Source organism: Falco punctatus (genome assembly GCF_963210335.1).
Source record: "Falco punctatus genome assembly, chromosome: 4".
Classification (NCBI taxonomy): domain Eukaryota; kingdom Metazoa; phylum Chordata; class Aves; order Falconiformes; family Falconidae; genus Falco; species Falco punctatus.
This window is the reverse complement of record NC_137583.1, coordinates 66,376,722-66,398,803: the sequence shown is the minus strand read 5'-3', so window position 1 is coordinate 66,398,803 and position 22,082 is coordinate 66,376,722. Positions and strand designations below refer to the sequence as shown.

Genomic DNA, 22,082 nt, shown 5'->3' with positions numbered 1-22,082 from the left:
GCTGCTTTTATTTATTTTGGAGAAACAATGAACATTAAATGTTTCTGCTGGACTCTGACATGGTGTGTAAAAAGGCAGACGTCTGTTGCAATCTATGGGGCGGACAGGGAGGAGCTCAGCCACTGAGTTACTTTCATCAGTGTTTCCTTTGGCAGAGACTGCTCAGAAAATGCTAGGGAAAAGGTGGGAGAGAGGTAAAAAGGAGGGAAAAAGAGGGAGACAAAAAAAGCTGAAGATGAAAAGTGTTTTTCTTAGTGTAGTCGGCTCAGAAGGTTTTTTGACAGATAATTGCTAATTATTTGAGCAAGATGGGCATTTTTCTGCAGAGAACTGTCTCTCATGCTTTAAAACCCTGTAGAGTTAGGCTGGAATAGCCTTTAACACCTACTTAAAAAAAAAAAAAAAAAAAAAAAAAAAAAAAAAAGAACAACTAGAAACCAGCAGACAGAAAATGGTCTATTTAACACCTGGGAAAAGTAGATACACTGCAAAGTAGATACACTGCAAGAAAATATTAATCTCTGTTCAAACACAGATGATTCAAGAGCTTATTTTTACTGTGCCTTTTAACTTAGACACCAATTCAGTTTTCTAGTTACTGGGTCAGGATGCTTAATGGCTGTGTCAAACACAGGGTGACGCATAAGTGAAGTCCCTGGCTCAATGTCTAGGGTATGAGATCTGCTTTAACATCTGAGCACACAGTTGTGACTGCTTCTCTTCAGAATTTGCCAAGAATGCACATTAAAAGAGGCTGCAGGGTAAAAAACTACAGCTGCCTGACAGACAGGCAGCAGCCTCATTTTACACAACTCTTGTCTGTACTCCACTGAAATAAAAACAACAGGCTGATTCATAACTTCCAAATTATCCATGCAAGAAAAGTGGATTTTCCCCTGCTATAACGAGAGTATAGGAGCCTCCTTCCTCAGCACTGTGCTGGGGAAATGGTCCGCTATCTGCCCCCTGGCTGCAGCTGATCCAGACCATATGCACTAAAACAGGCTTTAACAACTCACTTGTTAAGAGCTTTTTCATTGCATGTGCTTGATATGGTCCTTAAAAAAAAGCCCGATTTTGATCCTTTTCTCCAGATCTCAGTCTTGGGCTCAGATACTCCAAGAGGGTTTGTCATGCTGGTTGTGGCCATGACCACATGCTTTCACCATGGACTTGGGGTTGCTCCCCAGGACAGGGACTGTCAGAAACCTGCAGCCTTGGTGAGCTTTGGGCAAAACTTGCCTCCACTTGGACCAAAGCTGGCTCTTTTGGTCCCAAGCCCTGCCTGCCCTGAGCCGTGGTACTGAGACCGCTCACCTTCACAGTCTTTCTTTAGAAAGGTCTTTTCTGGACTTAACTGAGATGGCAGACCATGACCATGACACAGGGGCCCTGCAGCCAGACCTTCTCCTGGGGTGGGTCAATGCCACATGATATTTCCATGTATTTTAAAGTGGGAAAACAGAAGGGAACCTTCTTTTCAATAAAAGCATGCAATCTAAAATTTTAAAATTAGTAAGGAGAGCTGGTGAGAAACTAGTATTTATTTGAGCAGAAGGGCTGGGATAGGTCATGAAATGAAGTTTCTGAAACATCCTAACTAGGTCTTTGGTTTTACGGAAACATTTAGTTGTACATGGATTGCTTGATTTTGGCTTTTGTGTTATATAAAATGTAATTCCTTTGAGCAATAAGTTGGACGAGGTGATTTCCTGTGGTCCCTTCCAACCCTATGATAGAATGAAGCAAATTTAATACAGCTCAGTAAACTTTCATTTTCATATAAGAAACAAAGATGAATAATCAAATTAAAAGATGTTTCAACAATTTATAAAAAAAAAAATAACAAAATTCATGCCAAAAATGGAATTGAATGTCACCACTTTGCTTTCTGGGGTAAGAGAACTGGACCGTTTGAATTTAAGCCATTCCATGGCAATTGGCCTCAGAGCCAGACAATGGACTTTGCCTAGTTTATATACTGCATGTTTACAGTAAAACTTCCTAATATTATTTGAACTATCTTTTCCCATGAAAAATACTTCTACAAAAGTCTTCAACTAGAAGCAAACTGTGTGCATATTTCAGTACAGTTCCCACACAGCCAAAACCCACCAGCCATTTAAGCAACACTTTTGCTGATTCTGAGACTGAATTCATCTGGAAAACTCTTGTATTTCTAGCAAAAGCTATATAAGATTGTACTTTACTAGAAACGCATTTTTCCTCTAGGTTCCTTAGTGGCAATACAGAAAAAAAGGTGTTCCTTGGGATACAATAAATAAGCATGTGCATGCATATTTGTGCAGATGTGTGAGATTTCTCCAGCACAGGAACACACAGTTGAGGTTACAGCAGTGACAGTTCCATTATAATCCCATTTTCACGTGCTCAGAGCTTTCTGAGCTGTATTATTTTGTCACAGAGGTTTACATTTGGCTCCTAGCTTATAGGTGATATTTTTCTGAGGTTTCACAAAATCTATTAATACGTTTTTGAGTTACCGGAGGGTAAAGAAATGCTTTTCCTTCCTCTTAGATTCTTGTAGTCCTGTTATGGCATTGATTTTTACACAGAACACTCTGCAGAGTTTAATAGCAATCAGCAGCCTGATGTGCCTTAATGACTTCCTCTGTGTGTTCAAAAAATGGTTAAACTTGACAAGTTGAAACCTTCCAAGGGGCCAGTGCTCACTGAGTAATAGCTCCCAGGTCAGTTTGGGATTATTATTTTAAAGTAATAACAGAATAAAGACATTAAGATTTCCCTGAGTTTATAACGATGTTTTGAAAATTAATTTTGTCCTCAGAACAGCCCCTGAGTTTAAAGCTATATAGCCACTTCTCAGCTTGTGCACATGAGATTAGACCCACTGCAGTTATTGTAACTGCAGCCGGAAAGGATCCAAACCGTAAAGGAAATACAACACAACTTCACTGCCTTCATTAGAAACATGCAGACATAAAAATGATATAGTTAGGTGGAGGATGGGACTCTTAATGTCAATGTTAGTTATTTTACACAATGGTTTTGTGTACTATTTGAAAGAGAACAATCCCCTGAAAACATAAGCCTGCACAACACATAAAAGAACATGGCATAAGAAAGTTTTTTATATGCCAGTCCGCCTTTTTATCTGCAACATGCTTGCCAGGGGATAGCAGTGGGACAGTGTAAGGATCCTGCAGCAGCTGGTGTGATCTTTGTCCCAAACATGTCAGCGATTTGCAGGTCAGGGTCTTTATGAGCCAAAACTCATGTCCTTGTGTTTAATGGCTTTCAATCAATTTTCTTTTCATTGGTACAAATTGGCTTTGAAGCCAAGCAAACACGTAGCCTCCATAACAACAGGACTGCTAATGCTATTTTATGCATATTCAGAGAAAAGGGTGGTAAACTCAGAGGGTTTTTTTGCTGAGATTAATTTTGCTTTCTGAAAGTTTTGATCATACAGTGAGGGGTGAAGAAACATAGCCAAACAGTGAAATCAATATAAATTAATACTTCCATTTCCTTCTGGTCCTATTTTTCTTCTGTAAGTCTGCCACTGGAATGGGAGTTTCAGGGCTGTGACTAAGAACAGAAACAGCATCAGGAAGCTGGGACTTTAGCAAGAATCCAGCAGTGCCAGCTCTCATGATTTTTGTCATGAGTCTCATGAAATTTGGTCACAGATTTTAAAGCATCAGTTGCTGGTATCAGGATATTGCCAAACTTCTCATTTAAAGCAGAGGAATTTTCTGCTATTATTATCACAGAGGAAACCCCCTAAAATATACTAGACAGAAAATGAAAAAGAAATCAACAGTAACTTTTGAGATATAAGGATTTTTATAAACTTTCAAATTTTCTGAGGCCTAACTTACAATGTCCATAAATTGGGAGTGGACAATAGTAAGAAAGAAAACTGCTATGTTTTACTCAGGAGAGCATGAGCTTTCATATCACTTACAGAGAGAAGATACGGAAGGATGAGGCATCAGGTGGAACAAGCAAACCACAAAACAGCTTGAAATATTCTGAAAGGAGGTTAAGAAACAAGGTAGATGACCTAGCACAGTAGTTCATGCATTACGTGTGTTCTAGCAACAGAAAATCGTTTGTTTTTTTTATTATTATTATTATTTCATCATTGTTCTAGTAGTAGAAATGCATTTGAAAACTCATGGGCCTCTCTGCTCCCCTACACGCACTGTATGCACTGCAAGGAAAGTAATGTCCAAACTGAGAAAAATTCTATGAGATACACTGGCACCCAGAAAGTGTTCTTTAAAAAAAAGGGTTTTCTGGAACCTAAAATACATTTTTTTCAGTCCAAGCGAGACTGGGGAGAAATTTTGCCATTTTCTTGAAGGAAGCCAGAATGTCACCTTATGTGCAAGGATGGGGACACCCCCACCCCACCCCACCCCCCGTCATCAATGCACACAAGAGAAGGCCCAAAATCTTTGTCATCTGCTTCTACCCAATAAAGCTTTATAGAAGTAAGTTAAGAATGAATAACTTAACAGCTGCCCAAGGCGGCTCTAAAGTGCTGCTTTCCCTCACTGCACATGAGAAGCCAGCCATTAGCGTTGCTGCTGCTAGGTTCACTACTCCTCAGGGGACACTGCATTTGCAGAATGGCCTGGTTTTGCACTGGCAATATGCACACATTTGAAATTGCTTGCATTTGGATGCTGTTTGGTGCTCAGTTTTGAGTTAGTGCTGTGTCTGTTACAGATTCTTCTCATCATGGATAATGTGTCTCTTGTGAGCATGAGTCTTATTCTTTATTTTTGTTTGGATAACACTTCTCTATGAAAGTCAAAAGACTGCCACATGCATTTTTACACAGCAGTATATTGTTAAAAAAAAATTATCAGCTAGCAGATGAAAAAATACAAAACAATGGCAAATAACTATTACACTGCACTACATAACCACTCAGCAGTCTCTAAGGACTTCACAAACACTAATAAGTGCATCCTCAGATATTTGCAAACCAGAGAAATATCATCCTCTCTAAGGAAACTGAGGCACAAAGTTGATGATTGACTGGCCCAAGATCAAGCAGTATGAGAGAGTTAGCGCTGTAAACAGCCACAGTACCCTAGCACCCAATCCTGTGTACTTGTTTAAAGCTGTTAGAGGAAAGAAAGGTTTATACACATGACAGAAGAACTTTTGCCTTTACTCCACCTACTTTTAAGAAGCTCCTACCCATTCTGCATGAGTATTAAAGTCTGATCTTGCTGAACGGCAAAACTTTAACTGACTTCATTCTGAGTTAATGCCATTTCAGCTACAATACTGGCCTTTCTTCTGAGAATTTCTAAGGAAATGTAGAAATGTAGAGTCAGCTCCTCATTCAGCTGATATTAGTTAGTAACTGGTGCTCCCCTAACTCCAGTAGAATGATCTTTGGACAAATTAAGAATATGGCATATGAAAAGAAACTTACTTTCTCTACACATTTAAATGAAAATTATCTGCCATCTTTCAGATGATAAAGAGCTGACACTGGGATGTAACAGGGAAGGGTACATTTTTCTTTCTATGCTGAGCATATGGGGGCATGCAAAAGTTATTCAGTGATCAGATGTTTATTTTCAGAGCACTCAGAGTTTGATTTCAGAGCATTAGCTGAGATGTGGTTACACCTATGAGCATATTTTTACTTTGTAATGTCAGGGGTGGGGGGAGGAATAACTAAGAAACAGGATACACTACCTTGCACATCGTATGGAATATCACGGGGTGAGAGTGTGCATACGGACAATTTCCATGGAGTAAGCGAGGTGCTTGAAGGTCACACCACAGTAATTTATCTAGCTGCCTAGTGAGGCAAGTTAAAAAAAAAAAACCTTCCTGGAAAGCATAAGTTACAGCAGGCAGAGGGACTGCTTAGCTTAGATTAGATTGCCTAAGCTTTTGTTCAAAGAGAAAAAGCTGGGAGAAAATGGATGTGTCAGTAAGTCCCCCAACATGCACATACATATGTCTATATTGCAATTCGCAACTTGCAGTCAGTAAGGCAATCAGATTAATTTTTGCTAATTAATTTAAATTATACATTCTCCAAAAACCTCTACTAGCATTTGTGACAAGTTATGTAACGCAGAAATAAGTCTATATATTCTTGTTACAGCCACTTTAGCTATACCAGTTCACAAACCATTACAGATAAAGCAGTACAGCCCCCGCTATAAATTGCTGACACTAGCAAGGTTAATTTCTGCAAAAGTACTGACATAAGACATCTTCATACTAGAATATGTGTCCCCAGTACGTGTTGATTTTTTTTAACTATACACAAACAAACCCAAAATTGAAATCATTAAATCAGTACAAAAATCACTGTATAAAGACTAGGCTTTAGAAGACAAAGATTCAAGTCGCAAGGAGTACACAGGTATGGTTAATTAAAAAGTGTAAAAATGTGCAAATTAAAAATGTAATAGTTGGTAGAAGGAACTGAATTGTCTGGGAAATGTCAGACTGGGTCTTGGAATTAAGTTTTAAGTTTAGTTTGAGGGAGAGCTATTTGTGTGGGAAAGGCTGAAGAGCACTGGTTTCTTGAATAATGACATGCTATGATGGGAAGAATGAAAAGCAATTTGGGCACTATGAGCTGCACTGTTCAAGAGTAATAAGGAGCTTGAAAATGATGTCAGAGAAATGAGATAAAGACAACTATTATACTGTTTGAAGGCCATCATCTAGTGAAGGATAAATGAAAATGGAAACCAGTAAGGAAGATAATACGATATGCTTATGGTATTTTGTGTTTGAGCTATTAGCAGGTGCAACACTATTGCCATCAGTAGAGCTGTCTTCACTTGCATTGCAGCTTGATGTGGTGCTGTATCTGTTTTATATACCCAAATTATATAGTGTATGTGCTATTGAAACACAACAGAAAACTTTTGAAATGCATTAAGTTAGACTATACAGAGTGGTTGAATGTGTACCTGCTTTAACTGCTTTCCATCTGAAATACAAGGAGATGAACCTAAATTTTCTTCTGTAAATGCATGTAAAGAAGTTTCGGATTTAAGCCCAGATACAAATATAGAAATAGATAAAGTTTATAGAATTGTGACACAAAGTCTCAGAGGTTTTGTGGAACGTCAAAAACCACTCAGCAATCAGAACATATGCCTGCCATGTTAATACATCTGATGCCTCTGTCTCCAAAACAGATTATGGAGATGGCTGTGAAACAGAAAAAAGCATTTATTTAAGAGCTACCTTTGCATATTTTTCCAGACTTAACTAAAGCTGCTGAAATGGAGCGACAGCCTAGGATTTCCTCGAAGAAAATGAGGGATGGAAGTCTCTCATTTTGCATCTGGCAAAGTGGAGTGATCACTATGGAAATAGGCAGTGTAGCCTACGTTTTTCATGGTGATCATGCTAAAGCTTTTCTAAATTACTGATCTGCTTCCCTTGCTACAGATGAATACATCAGAGGAAAGTCAGTAGAAGTTGTCTGGCTTAATGACAGATTGGCACAAGATCCTACAACAAGGCAAACTTTGATTCTTACCCATGCACTTAGCAACTTGTTCCAGACCTTCACTATTACAAGCTAAGATTTGGAGAAGATATGATAATTTATTTATGGTAATTTATTGATTGAGGGGACAAAAAATAAAAAAGCTTATTTTTCTACTCTATTGTAAATTACTCTGCAAGCATCTGAAATCCATTGTTATAAAAAGTAATTATTAATTTGTATAGTGCCATAAATGTATGTCCTAGCTATTAGACCTGGACAAGCGAGTCTCTTGTTTTAACTGACTTCAGCAGGACCGTTGATGTGAATAAGATGAGCAAACCTTTGGCTGTGAGGGAGCATTTCTCAAAGCTTGAGGCTTTGAGAAATAATCACATGGGTGTGAACAGACCTCTCTATTTTTCTCTAGGTTACTAACTTCCAATTTAAGAACAAGTGTTGTAAGAAAGAAAAAGAATTATTTGTACCTTCTTTTCCAACATGAAAAGCAGTGGGGCACAGCCCCAGCACAGGGCTGAGCTGGGAGGGCAGTGCATGACCCCACCTGCAGTGGGGTGCTCCAACCCCCACCCCACCCCACAGCTATGATGAGCCGTGTCTTCACATGGGGGCACAGAGCAGCCCACAGCGCAAAAGTGTAATGCAGCCCAGGCTTCTGGGAGTGTAAGGAAGGGATTAACCCAGGCTCTCATTCAGTGTGAGACTCAGCCCATCCGTATTTAGGGGAAGCATGGGGCGTGTGGCCACTGCAGCTCCACATCAGTGTGGAAGGCAACAGACGACCGCCTAGTTTCTCCTGTAGAACAGCTAGTTATTGCACTTCTGGGATGTCCATAGTTTCTTATGGAAGAAATCACCATGTCAAATGGGTGTCTCTTCCACATATGGAGATATTTTCTCAATGGTCCTTTGAGTCGTCTAAATTCTTCATTTTACAGCATTACGTAAAATACTTGCAATGCTATTAACATGCAAGATGAGTAAATATGCACAGTCCTTTCCTGTATAAATGAATTATTATAAAGCTCACACAGTCCACAACCAGCTTTGTGGATCACAGAGTTTTGCAGTACCTTATGTGTGAGAAACAATTAGAAATTTAATTTTTTGAGGTTATGTTTTTAAAAACCTTTGATATTGCCCATGAAAATCAATTTCCTCCATGGACATTTAGAACTTGGGAAGGGGGTTATTCTCACATTTTAGTGAATTCCTACAGAAAAGCAAGTGACCTATGCTCCTGAAAAGTTGGCAGGTGACTTATTAAACTTCTCTCAAATCTCCTTCAGGAAGTTCATTAAAACTCTATTTGGAAATGGCCAGGTGCTTGCTTCCCACAGTGCAAGAGGGAAATTTGTCACCCTGTTTAAAAAATTGTTTGGTTACTTGGGATAAGAAATAATCCTTATACCAAGCTGTGTGGTTTTGTGATGGAAAACTGTAGCTTGGTGAGAAAAGTGCCAAGGTCAATGCAATGAAAGACCCACAGTGAACTCAGACCTGATTTCAGAAGTCAGTGGTGGATGGAGGCCAGGAAAACAGTCTTTTCTGTGGTTCACTTGAAAACACTTTTTAAGATTCTGGATAAAAATAACTGTCTAGCTTCAGAGAGTTTTTAGCTTGAAAAAATATCATTAGAAAAGATTTTTATATATTTTATGAGGATAGCTAAGGCTGACAAAATTACCTTGTTTGACACTGGATCCTGACCTAAATACTACGGCCAAGTCAACTAACAGGAAAATAGTAGGGCTAAGCCTTTTTCATTCTTTATTCTGCCAAACCACTGCCTCTTGCAATCAGGATTGATTACAAACACCCAATTAAGAGGCATTTGGAACATGATCTGAACACTAATCCTGTCTCTTTTTCTCTTTATACCTAATTATCAGCCTTAAGATGGGTATTAGCGCTTTAATTAGTAGATTTACTTTAGGAACTTCTACATAAACTAAGGAATCTATACTATATGCATAAATGTGTGTATATATGCACAGTCTTAATGAGATGCATGTAACACATGACTATATCCAAGTAGTTCTGTGTGATATAGAAGTCTAGACATATACATGTGAGTGCATGTATATCCTGTTTTCAGACATAATTTCATTCTTTGGAAATACTACAAAAGAAAATAATTTAATTTGGTTTTACATCAGCTGCATAAAAATCTCTATAGTGTACTTATCAAATTATGATCCAGTGTTATAGCTTGCAATAAGCTATAATTAAGAAACTAATTTTCAGCAACACATAGGTTTTTGTTTTAATTACATTAGCACAGGAGAGGGGGTGGAAAGGACAGCCGTGTGGAGTTGACTGAAACCATTAAGAGTTTCATGAGGCTAATGCCAATGACTCAGGGTTTCCATTTAGAAAGGACTCAGCCCTCTGCTCTGATTTGTCTGTCTCTGTCCACAGGGAGGATGAAGGATTAGGCTTGCAGGAATTCATATTTGACCCTCAAATTTTTTCCTGTCTGAAGGGCACCTGCTTGTAGCACATCAAGACAGAATCCTCCCCACAGTTCACTTAACTGTCTGGATTAGTAGAAACACCTGCATATGACTGTTATTATAATTTTAATGTGCTACTGTACAGACCCAAATTCGAGACTACTGTGCCAGGGAATGCACCCGTACACATAGAGTGCAGAACCAGGCTCTCCATCCAACACCTCAGCACTAAACGCAGGCCAGCACAGACTCTCTAGCTATGACCAGGCAGTTTGGTCATGGTTTCCCTAATACCTTTTCCTGAGAAAACTCAAACCCAAACCACTACTCTAAAATAAAGAATTGTTAAACAGTTTGACAATAGAGACTTTCACAAGACTGAACTGCTTGGATAAACAACAAAAGAATTGGGTTATTACACTGTGTTATCAGAAAAACAATATACTTTCCAACTTCTTTCAACTCTTATTTAGTCTCTAAAGCACAATAAAATAACAGCATTATCTTCAGATACTTGCATCTGATACTTGTGCGCAAATACATGCTGAATCCTGCAGCAAAAAGCACATAGTTGTATATAGTTTAATGATACAGAGCCTTTAAGTTAAGGAAAAGTTTTGGGATTTTTGTGTGTAGGAGAGGTAACACGCTCCATGTATACTGCAACAAGTGTCTTCTGCTTCCCTGATCCTGCCCAGGCTCTGGGCAGATTCCTTTCCTTGGCACAGTTTACTGTAGCCTTCCAGAGTGTATCAAATAGCAGTGGTCACCAGCAGGGCTGACTGGAATCTAGCAGCATGCTTCCTGAGAAAGCCGTTCGTGTGCTTTATATAAAGCAGAGAAATGCCCTTGAAGTGTACCCAGAAACATGAGATATCACATGACCCCCAAACCCACTGCAACGACTCATCCTAAACTACGCCAAAACCACTCGTTTCTTGTTTTGGGGACAGAATGAAGGATGGTCCACTTCATCCCTTCAGTAACTCCCAAATAATCTCTCAATAACCCCAAAGAGGTTTTGAGGGATAGATTTTTGAGGGAGACAATGGCATGGAGATGCTGCCCCTTGGGCCCAGGTGCATTCTTCCCGTCAGGACGGTGCTGGGCCTCATGTTCTGCTTATGGCTGTGTTGAGCCTGGCTTCGACAGAGAGGCATTCAGGCCTTTGCCAGCCTCCTGCTGTGAAGTCCGCAGTGGCCCAAGCCATGTGAGCTGGGCGGTTTAGTTAATTCAAATCAGAGCAAACACGGGAGCGTGGGCATTCCTCCAGCTGCCCTCAGCAGGGAGGAGGGGGCATTCCCCCCTCTCCTGGGTACCTCCTCCTGAGGCAATCCACTAAAAGCTGAATGCTGATGCTCAGAGAAGCAGGGCCAGGCCATTAAAACCATATTTCTGTTTGAAAGCTCAGAGGCCTTGGCTCCTTCAGACTTCTCTGCTCAACCATGGGCAAACATGGTCCCTGCCTCTCACAGGCCTGAATGAATGTGCTCCTTTGCCAGCTCTGCTGCTTGCCTCCTGTTGTCAGCTGCGGTCACCTCACTGGCCGCCCAGCTCAACAGCAGCGGTGGTGGAAGGTATTAGGAAGCTCTGACTGACATTTGCCATCAAAACAACTGATACAGTCACACACCAATTCTACAAGGGCCCTTCCCTCACAGCCTTAAGGAATAACAGGAGGCAGTTCTGTGGAAGCAGAGGGGAACATTCCCATTGCTTCTCATGATGACAGGCCCACGCTGGGCCCAGACCCTCCATTAGAGCCAAGATACCCTTGGTGTGGTTTGCAGGAGCAGTTTGGGGCTGGCAGGCCTGGAGCCAGGCTCTAGCTGCTCCTCTGGGCAGCCAAAAAGCAGCTCCAACATGTGCAGCCACCGACAGGACCCCTGTGAGAGGCTCGGCTGGGCTTGGCGGGCAGCCCAGCAGTGCCCTTCACCAGCCGCTCCCCTCCAGCCGCGCAGCTGGGGTGCGTGCTCCCACTGACCCACCCCAAAGGGCTCAGCCCACCGCTACGCAAGAGAAACACGAGGCACAAAGAAAACTCTTCTGCACAGACGATTAGGACCCAGGATTTAGACAAAAGCAAACGAAAGCTTAAACTTTGCGGAAACTAGAGAAAGGCCGAGTCGTGGCTTGCCTTGCTCCTGTTTATTTTACCAGCCTCAGTTTGTTTTACCTACAGATTTATAGCATAAATCCATTGACATTATTTAGAAATAAAATGGATGGATGAATTTCTAATGTCATTAAGGTCTATAGGAGTTCCGTGGGGGCTACAGTTTCACTCTGTAGGCCTGGATAGCTACACTTTCTTCCTTATTTAAGGATCTGGAGGAGCTGTTTTCTTCTATATAAACAAACAGAGGGTGTGGGTTTTCTTCTCTGTATTCTATAACTGATTGCAATTTCTATATGGCTCTAATCTTATCAGTGTAACTAACACCTGGTAAACACAATATAAAGACTAATTATCCATGACATCCCACCTTCTACAATTTGAATGTTTCCAAAATGGGCAATTTTTCCATTCCAAGTGATTTGACAGCATAGAGTGTACACTCTATAATTGTCAAGCAACAATGATATTTACTCTCTACATCTATAAATGATGGCCAATAAAACAATTGTGCTGTGTGGTATATCTATGAAAACCTTGTAAAACAATACAGTCAAGTCTGGCAACAAAGTCAATAATTTGTCAGTAAGGAAACCACTGTTGGGCTTTCTCTACCCAAGCCTCCACCTTTCTTAAGCCCTTTTCTTCTGAAGCTTCACATTCATTTTCTTAATGTTTTTAACCTAGTGTCTGTGAAATTTTTATTGCTCCCTAGATAATGACATCTGATCTGAATGTAACCACACACCTCTTTTGCTCAGCAACATTTGTCACAAACCATTATAAATTATCATGCTGATAGTGTGCATTGCTGGGAAACCGGAAAAGTTCCATAAATTCAAAGTACTGTATCAGTGACATTCTTGTTTATTATCTAGGTATAAAGTTTTACTAGATTCAAGATGGCTACATTTACACAGTATGATACTTCAGCAACACGAGACTTGTACAGCTTGCCCCAAGTGCTGAAAAGCGTTTACCACATGCAACAAACACTGGAGCATTTTAAATGATATGTAGCCATATGTTTTGTCTCTTCTATTAATTTTAACCATGTTCCTGATTCCAAAAATGCATGGCTATTGTTGGGGCTTACTTGAGAAAAGGCAAAACGGCAAACAGAAACTTCTTTCTTAAAGTACAACCATAATTTCTGTTTCTTGGCCTCCTGAAGAGGAGGCATAACACTCATTAAAGTTAAAAGTTAAAAAGAGACCGTGTGTTTTTTCATTATGTAAGTCCTTGATAACAATCTGTGGTTGACACGATTGTATACTTCCCGTCGAGACCCAGTATTTCCATTATGCTGCTTCAGTAGTTCTGGCTAGAAGATTTTTTATTAGATGAACCTAGCTTGTGTGAACATATTTTTAATTATTTGCCTATCTTTATTCTTCAAAACTATGAAATTTGAGTCCTTTGGAATGCCTCCAGAAAAACAGGAATTTTCACCATGTTTGGTTGAAATTTAAAACAACTCAAATGCTTCTGATAATCAGAAAATCATACATAAATGAATTTTATTAGCAGACATTTGAGAAATACTTATTCATTAAAGCATAGCATAATAAGTAGGTAAATGTAAAAGGCATATTTTTATAATTAATTCCAAACACTAACATACAAAAAGACTGGGAACATAACTGGGAACAGCTTCATGCTACAGCTAATGCTTAAATTTGCTGCTTTTGATTCTCCCCAGAGAATCAACCTTTCACCAGTTTTACATTTCAATACATCTAGCCCTCTATACAGCGTAATATTTTAAAGAGTTAGATAAGGTCTCTCAATTTTCTTGTTGGCACTACAGAACAAGAAGGTAACCCTTCCAAAGTCACATTGTTTCCCTCCCTGGGGTCAGGGGGTCCTTGTTATTAAAGTTGTTTTCAACTCTAACTAAGGTCTAAGATGCAATGAACAGCATCACAAAGAGGATTTTGGGAGCTAGGCCAGCAAGCTAATCTTCTCCCCTAGTCCACTCTAATTGTATGGGGCATTTTTTGTTTCCAGACATGAATTCCCCTATCTCTCATTTTCTATCTGCGTTTAATATTTAAGCGCTTATTAATTTTAAGTGCTAAACCTTTCAATAGAATGTAACCTAAATTGCACATTTCTAGATCACAGACTGAATTTCTAATAAACTAAGGTATATTAGGAAATCAAAATGTACTTAGCTGCAAAACTAAAAAATCTTGTGATATGTTTTATTGCATTAATCTTTTGTTGTAGCCAATATTTGGTACACGGAATGTGAATTTTGTAAGTAGACACTGAAATTTCAAACCACAGAGGTTGTTGACAAATTCCTGTTGCTGAAATAATTTTCTGTTATTCTGGTCCTAAGTTTTTTGGCACAAATACAATCCCTCTCAAGTTAAAAAGGGCAATTTTCAGTATAAGTGAAACAGCAGCTGAGTAATTTCACATAGCCTAGGAGATCAGCATTTCAGCATAGACCAAATAACGGTAAAGTCATCACCATCACATACTGCAAAGACAATGCAAACAACCTTGTTTAGAGACTTCCTTCCACCCACTACCATCTCCTTACTGCACTGGGCCCCTTTCAGGGAAAGGAATAATGCAGGGGGGGGAAGCGGACAATGAATATTGAGAAGGGAGCAACGGAGGGAGGGAGTCAATCTCTTCCCTGGACCCAGTTCAGCTCAGTCTAGCACTGTTTAGCACAACACCATGCCTTGTTCTTTAAATAATTGTATGCTGTACACCATTTTACCGCTGTCAAAGAGCATGTTGGTTTTACAGCATTGAAAAAACGTATTCTAGTGAGGAACAAAAAGGAATTGACACTGAAATATGCTTGATTTAATTTCCTAATCTCTATCTAAGAGGCAGAGACAGACATTTTAAAGCATTAGCACTGTCCCACAGAATGAAAGCAAAACCTGTATCAAGAAGACATGGGGAAGTGAACCATTGCCTGAGTACAAATAATTAAAAATTAAAGAATGGGAAGTCAGCGTGTGAACATATGGTGTGAATATGAGCTGCAGCTCCAGCACCACAGTAAAAACTCATTTTAACGAAAAGTCAGTTTAGTTTTATGAGCATAGGGTTTTCCTGCATTATCACTCAGCTACGGTACTAAAATGCTGATACATAAGAGATTATAAAAAGCAACAAAAAAGCAACTAAGCACCACACTGCATCATTAAAAAACTCAGTTTTAAAGGAAATCAGTAACTGTAATAAGTAATAACCGTATAACTGTAATAAGTGATCTGAGTAATCCATTTATTAAACAATAGGAACAAAGATGCGCACGATAAAATTTAATGATTGAGGACAGTTGCTCCCAAGTCCAACACTCTAACCTCATGGTCTGTTCCTGACGACACCAAGCATCATTTTACAGGACCAAATCCTGTAAAATCCTGAATACTCACATGAAATGCCAAACACCAATGACTACTGAGTTTAATCTTTCTGACATGCAGAGAAAACCTTGACTGGTAGCATTAATGAACAGTAACTCTCTCTTGCAGTTGTCAGAAGGGAATGAAACTCTGTGATGCTCCAGAAATTTTAAAATAATGAATCACTAAAATATTTTCTTCATGAAACAAGTAGGCTGAATTTAGACGGCATGTTGAAGAGGGGCTTGATCTGACCACGTGTTGCCTTGTGCAAGCTATGTGGTATACAGACTTGGGGAAAAGTGGAGAACAGCTGCTGGGAGGCTCTGACTCCCCTTCTCACTCTTGGAAATAGGTGGCCAAAGGTAATTGCCCTGGTTTCGGCTGGGATAGAAGACAGGACCGGGACAGGAATGCGAGGACAGAGAAGCAAAGAAAGCCTCAGCTATCCCCTTCCTCCTCTCAGGGCATTACTTGGAGAGCAGGAGGAGGGGAAAGAAGAGCTACTGGCTATAAATCAGCAGCAAAGGGAGAAAGATGGAAACACCACTGTCAGTCCTGCAGTCCACTGCCCCTTAACGGGTGAGAGTAAACGCTGGACTAATTCTACATTAAGAGGATTTGGCAATTTATAAACTGCCTGCTTCGGCCATCAGCTGTTTGTAGCGGTGGGGGTACAACACGAAAAGGAACTAGTTTTTATAACTCTAGAGACTTACTCAAAACAGCAAGCAGTCCAACAAACATGCAACGGCACCCCACCCTAACGGCACCCCCATAACCTGCCTCATCACCATCACCCACTTGCACTCTCATCAGGCAGATAGAATTCAAATATACTTCATAAAGCTCAAAAAGTTGCAAAGATCTTTTTAAACATCGCAGCGCCACCCCCACCACCCACCCCCACCCGCTCCCCACACGGGCCGCAGCCCGTGGGCAGCCGCGGGGAGCAGCCCGGCCCGGCGGGGGACCCGCGGGCGCGGGGCGGCGGCCGGCCGGCAGGTGGCGCCGTGGTGCTCCGGAGCGCGGCGCCCGCACTTACTTGCAGTCACGGTCCTCCAGGTCGAAGTGAGGGTTGAAGTTGATCAGGATCCTCTGGTAGGGCTCCGGGGCCTGGATCAGCCACTCGCATTTTTGGCTGGGATGGTAGGACTGAGGGTAGCCGGGAGAGGTGAGGTATCCGGGGTTTAGTATTTTAATCGTGTCGCCGCACTTGTCTGCAGGGGAAGAAAACAGATAGGCTTTTCTCAGTGCCCCCACAGCAAGCGCCCCATTTCAGCCTGCAGCAGCAAACCAGCCGACTGCCCTGGGAATGCTCTGTGTGTGTGTGCACATGTATGTGCAGCCTTCTTCAGGCAAACTTTTTCTGCATCCTTGTGCATTTTACACAAAGGCATCTCTGCCACACTTTACCAGAGGGAAGAGGCCTGCCTCTCCATGCCCACCCTTCAGTCCAGCAGCTGGAGAAGCAACAGAAGATACTCACTCCATTTCTAAACAGCATCCTTTTAAAAATCCTCCCGTCCTGAGCAAACAGTGCCCCTTACAGTGTTAAAACCTTGCATTCTCACAAAAAATGTTTATGGTAGCTCAGAAGGGTGTCTGAGACACGATTATCTCCAAAAAGTATAATCTTCTTAAGTATGAAGTTTTAAGGAAAGCTGGGAGGTGAGCTATAAAGATGCCATTTGACCCCCTGCCCAGCTACGGGATAAGCCTGGCCTGTGTCACTGGCCACTGGGATTGTCTTTGTGGATCCCAGCTCATTTGCAGCAGACCCTCCTTTTGTTTTATCAGTCCATAAATCTAGGCAGGTTGAAGCTATCTGTGCTCTTTAAACCCAGGGTAGCAGAGAACAAAGTGGTTTTAGTGAAGCAGAAATCATCCACTATTTATTCCTTCAAGAAAGTTTGTTCATGCTCAGAGACTGCATCTAAGTAACAGAGCAGAACAATATCCTTTCCTCTTCCCTGAGTCCCTTCCTCCCCCCAACAACAACAAAGAATCATTTCTAATGGCAAAATAGTTGCAAAAGTTTCCAGAATCACCAAGTGTGATGCAAAATGTGGTATGCTGTATCTTGCTCCTTTGGCCAGCATTGTCAGGGCTGCATTTTAAGGTTTATAGGAAAAATAAAAAGGGACAAGAAATTCAGCCTACATGGTAACTCACTTCACTGTCCAGTGCAGGTTTGTGTTATCACTTTTTTTACTACTATGGATTTCTTTCTGTAGACCTTTAGGGAGGAGAAAACTTCTTCCACACATGGATTTTTTAATTTTGAGCAATAAAATATGACAGTAAACTACAGACAGGAAGAACGTCCACACTAAAAAGCAAGACTATATATCACTATGTCCCAGGAATGGTATATACAGGCTGCAGTGCTGTGTCTAATACATTCCCTGTGAAAGCAAAATGGCATTTCTTGCTCTCAGCGTGTATTTATAAATGTACGGGATTTTATTGTGGGAAAAACAGGTCAAATGGAAATGAATGAGGAAGTGCACATCAAAAATGCATAAAGCTACACTCTTTAGAGAAATTATTTGCCATAAATTAGGAGGGAAGGGGATGATAGGCACTCAGCTGTATGGTCAAAACCCAGATATTGCTAAGCATGTTGCTGGGAAAGGCTATCTTATTATTTTTTTTTTTGCTTTGCCTTTGCAAAACAGGCTATTTTGCTCTGACCAGAACAAAAGGCATTGCAGCTCAAGGCTTAAAATCTGTCACTGGTGATTTTGCTAATCTGCTGTCTGGGGCTCTCAGGGAATCTTGCTTTTTCCTCCCTGTGTAAGCACACTCGGAAAGTGATCCTGTCTCATTAAGCCCACTCCAGCCCTGCAAACAACATGGCAGAGTCTGGCATCTGTTAAATGCCTGAAATAAAGCAGTGCTGCTTCCAGTCACTTGACAGAGTCACTTCAGAGGACGCTGAGGTGGACTCACTACCACCAGCGCTCCTTAATCTGCGACTTCTGGGAAAGTGACAGTGTAATAAGATAATGCGGTCTGCTAGACTCCCTGGCTCTGCGCAATCTCTCTCACACTTGATTAAGAAGAGCAGTTTCTAATGACTTTGGACCATTAGTTCTAAATAAGGTTAATGAATTAATTTAGCAGACACTAGTACTGCATGTAGGTGAAGGTAGCATTAGTAGGTCTGGTAGGTTACAGAGGAGGTTAATGGCCTTGGTGACTCCAACAGGGCCACCACATTAACCGCTTATGCTGGAGGCTTCTGCCGAGCAACCCACCCTGCTCCCCTTCTTTAAATGGGGAGAAATGATCAACAAGAGCATTGGATTCCCCCCCACCCCAACGCTGAGGGTGCAGGACGAGGAGCAGACCTGGTTTATGTGGGTGCCAGGGAGGCAGCTGCCCGCACCCCTCACCTGGGCTGCGGCGGGGGGGCGAAGTGCACCTCTCGGGCATCCCCAAGCCAGGCTAAGTGCACACCTCTAGTGCCTTCTCTCCTGCACCACAGCACTAGAGGAGGCAGCTCATCCCGATTAAATTAAGCAGCCTTCTCAAAACATATTGGGAAAGAGATTAACTTCCATCATAAACCACACAATTTTAATACTCTCTTTCATGACACTCAGCTTCCAGTCCCTTATTAAAACAATATACCAGCGTAAGTAGAGGGTGTTCTCTTTTTTTTTTTTTTTTAATTACTTTGATTGAAAACCCAGTGAGGCAAAAGTAAATATTTGATAATTAGTTAATAATAATTGCTCAGGATTTGTCAGGATAGGAAAACTCACACGAGCTACTTCACGTGTGAGAGTTAAACATCAAGTAGTCCCACAATTAGACCATCTTTAAAAATGCATCATGCAGTGAAATATTCACAGCGCTCTGGTATTGTTCGCGGAAGGAGGAGCACGCTGCTTTTAATTAGTTATGTTTTTAAGGGCTACCTGATAGTAAACTAGCTACATCAGCCATTCAGTTATGGGATTTCTTCTCTTGGAAGGGAGTCTTGAGCCTTCACAGAAAAGCTCAGCTTCTCTCTTGGCACCGTGCAAGTTGCACGTAAACGGCAGACTTGGGAAAGGGGTAGTCTAGAGAGCTCTCCGTTTGAAGACTACTCGCAGGTATACACACAGCTAGTAAAAAGCACTATAATCTGAAATTTTACGCACTGGAAAAAGAAAGGAGGGGGAGATAAAGCCTTCCCTTTAAAGTGTTCATTATCCTTCAGATATCGGAGGCGAGACTTATTTAATTGCCTATGGGAGGAAACATTATTACGATAATTGGCTGTCCTGATCTAGCGAGAACGAGCAGCCTGCTTTATATAACAACGCCGAGGAGCAGGAAAGGCAGCCGGGCGGCAGCGCCGGGCGGTCGATCCCCCGGGCCGGGCCGCGCCGCCTCCCTCCGGCGGGAAGTTCCCCCGGCCGGGCTCAGGCGGTGCCGCCCCCCCCGGCCCGCACGGGCAGCCCCGCAGCCCGGCCCGCAGCTGCCTGCCCACGCTGAGCCTCCACGGTCCCCCCGGCACTTACCGCTTCGCAGAGCCCTGGCGAGGGTGAAGGTGAGGGCTGCACAGCGCAGGAGAAGTCCCCAATCCATTTTCCCTTCTGACAGCAGGGAAAGGAGGGAAAAAAATAAAAAAAAATAAAAACCGCCCTCCACGCACAACTCTTCCTAGGTCTTAAATCCTCCAGCCGGAATCAAGAGCAGAAAGCACGGTCCGCAGGGGCAGTCCCGGGGGCAGAGGGAGGCTGGCTTCTTTCTGTGCCTCAAGTCGCCCGCATCCTGTCATTTAGCTCCGGCTCCCTCTCCCTTTCCCCACACTTGTTCCTTCTCCAGGCGCCGCTGCCCCTACCATTCCCAGCGAGACTAGAAAGCCAAATGAAAACGAGGGGGGAAAAAAACAACAAAACCGAAAAAACAAAAACCAAACCACAAAACCAACCAAAAGCCAACAAACACACAAACAAGACAGACAAAAATCCTGTCGGCTGCTGGCACCTCGGGAGCGCTCTGCCGGGGCAGGCTGAGGGAGACGGGGCGTGCGTGCTCTGCGGAGAGAAGGGAGGGAAAGCGGCCGTGAGCGGGGACCAGCCGGGCGCCGGAGTTTGGCAAACTGCGTCCCCTCCCGCCTGCCCCACTCTGCCGCGGCTCCCGCAGGGCCGGAAGCCCCGGGGCGGTGGTGCCCGGCGGTGCCCGGCGCCCCGCACTCACCTGCCCCGGCGGGAGGCGAGCGAGCGCGCTGCCGCCGCAGGGACTCCCGGCCGGCCGGGGAAGGGGGAAGCGGCCGGGCGGCTCCTGCTCGCAGCCTGAGGAAGAGGAGCGCAACTCAGCGGCAATAAGAGAGGCCGAGGAGCCGCCGTCTCCCAAGCCCTAGTCCCCTCCCCCTCCCCGCCCTCCTCCTCCTCCTCCTCCTCAGCCCCCCAAGACATCGGCAGCGCGGAAGAACCAACAAACAATCGCGGCAAGCCCCAGCCCTGACACCCAGCCGAGGCGGGGGCTGGCTCGGGGCGGGGGGTGGGGGGTGCGGAGTGGGAGAGGGCGGGCGAGAGGCGGCCTCCCCCGCCGCGGCAGGTAGAGCCCCTCAGGCGGAGGCACCCACCTGCGCCCCGCCGCCCCCGCGGGCTGCTGCGGCCCAGCGACCCCTGCCCTGCCGTGCCCTGCCCTGCCCTGCCCTGCCCTGCCGCTCCCATCGCCCCGGCACGCACACGCACCCCTGCCCCCCGGCCCGCTCCCCCCGCGGGCACCCACTCCCAGCCTCCGCCGGGCTCCCCCTCCGCCGCCCACCCGAACACTCTCTGTTTGTTTCGTGCGAGTGTGCAGCCGAGCACCTGGCCCCACGCGTGTCCCTCGGAGTCCCTGCTGCCCCCCAGTGGGACACTGCCACCCCCCGTGGTCCTAGGGGCTGCTGGCTGCGCTAGCGCGGGGTGAGCTGTGAGGACCCCGGGGAGAACTGACGGGGACCCGTAAGTGACAGGCTCTCCCGGACCCACCGCCTTCGTCCCCTTTGCCTTTCTGCTGCTCTGATGGGTCTCCCTGAGCCCTCTTCTTCCTGACACTTCCCACCTCCCTTCTTGCCAACCCTGGCTGTCATTCCCACCTCTCTCAGCTTCCCTTGCGGCTTTGCCCCCCCTCCCGAGTCTGTCTGTCTCTTATGAAGCCTCTTGAGGGGCTGAGGAGCTGCTGGGGTCCCCCGGGGCCAGCTCTGCTCCCCGTGGAGGCTGTGCAGCACGAAATCCCCACTGGGGTATGTGTGTCTCCTTCTGAGCAATCCCTCCCGCGCAGCACCAGGGGAGGGACACAGAGCAGGGACAGAGTGGGCTCTGAATCCTGTTGCTTTGGCTGCACGCTCTGGTGCTCACCAGCTATGGGCCTGTCCCTTCCTTGCCCCATTGCCCTGCCTGACAGGCTGTCCCTGCTCGCGGGGAGCGATTGCCTAGCCAAACCTGACTGCTTCTTTCACATGGTGCGCTTTGAGCTCCCTGTGTACAGGCAATCCGGTCGCTGGGGTAGGGGTTAGAGGAAGAGCTCTAAGGCTGAAAGCTGAAACAGTGTCAAACGGTCCCCAAAGATGGGTCTGTGCTAGGAAAATGACCTGCGGCCAACGGTGGATGTCAGCCACTCTCATCTCCCAGAGCAGAGCT

The 22,082-nt window shown here is 43.8% G+C and overlaps 1 protein-coding gene across 4 annotated transcripts in view; it reads right to left on the bottom strand.

The window, feature by feature from the left end:
* NRP1 (neuropilin 1) overlaps positions 1-20,811 on the bottom strand; it is a 114,675-nt gene extending 93,864 nt beyond the window's left edge. For all 4 annotated transcript variants that reach the window (XM_080384315.1, XM_080384316.1, XM_080384317.1 and 1 more), the window contains exons 1-3: positions 20,653-20,811; positions 19,971-20,489; positions 16,499-16,673 (exon numbers count right to left, since the gene is read on the bottom strand). In XM_080384315.1, the coding sequence (XP_080240441.1) occupies positions 16,499-16,673; positions 19,971-20,037 (242 nt within the window). In that variant the 5' untranslated portion in view covers positions 20,038-20,489; positions 20,653-20,811. The remainder of the gene's footprint in view (positions 1-16,498; positions 16,674-19,970; positions 20,490-20,652) is intronic.
* Between the last annotated feature and the right edge of the window lie 1,271 nt (positions 20,812-22,082).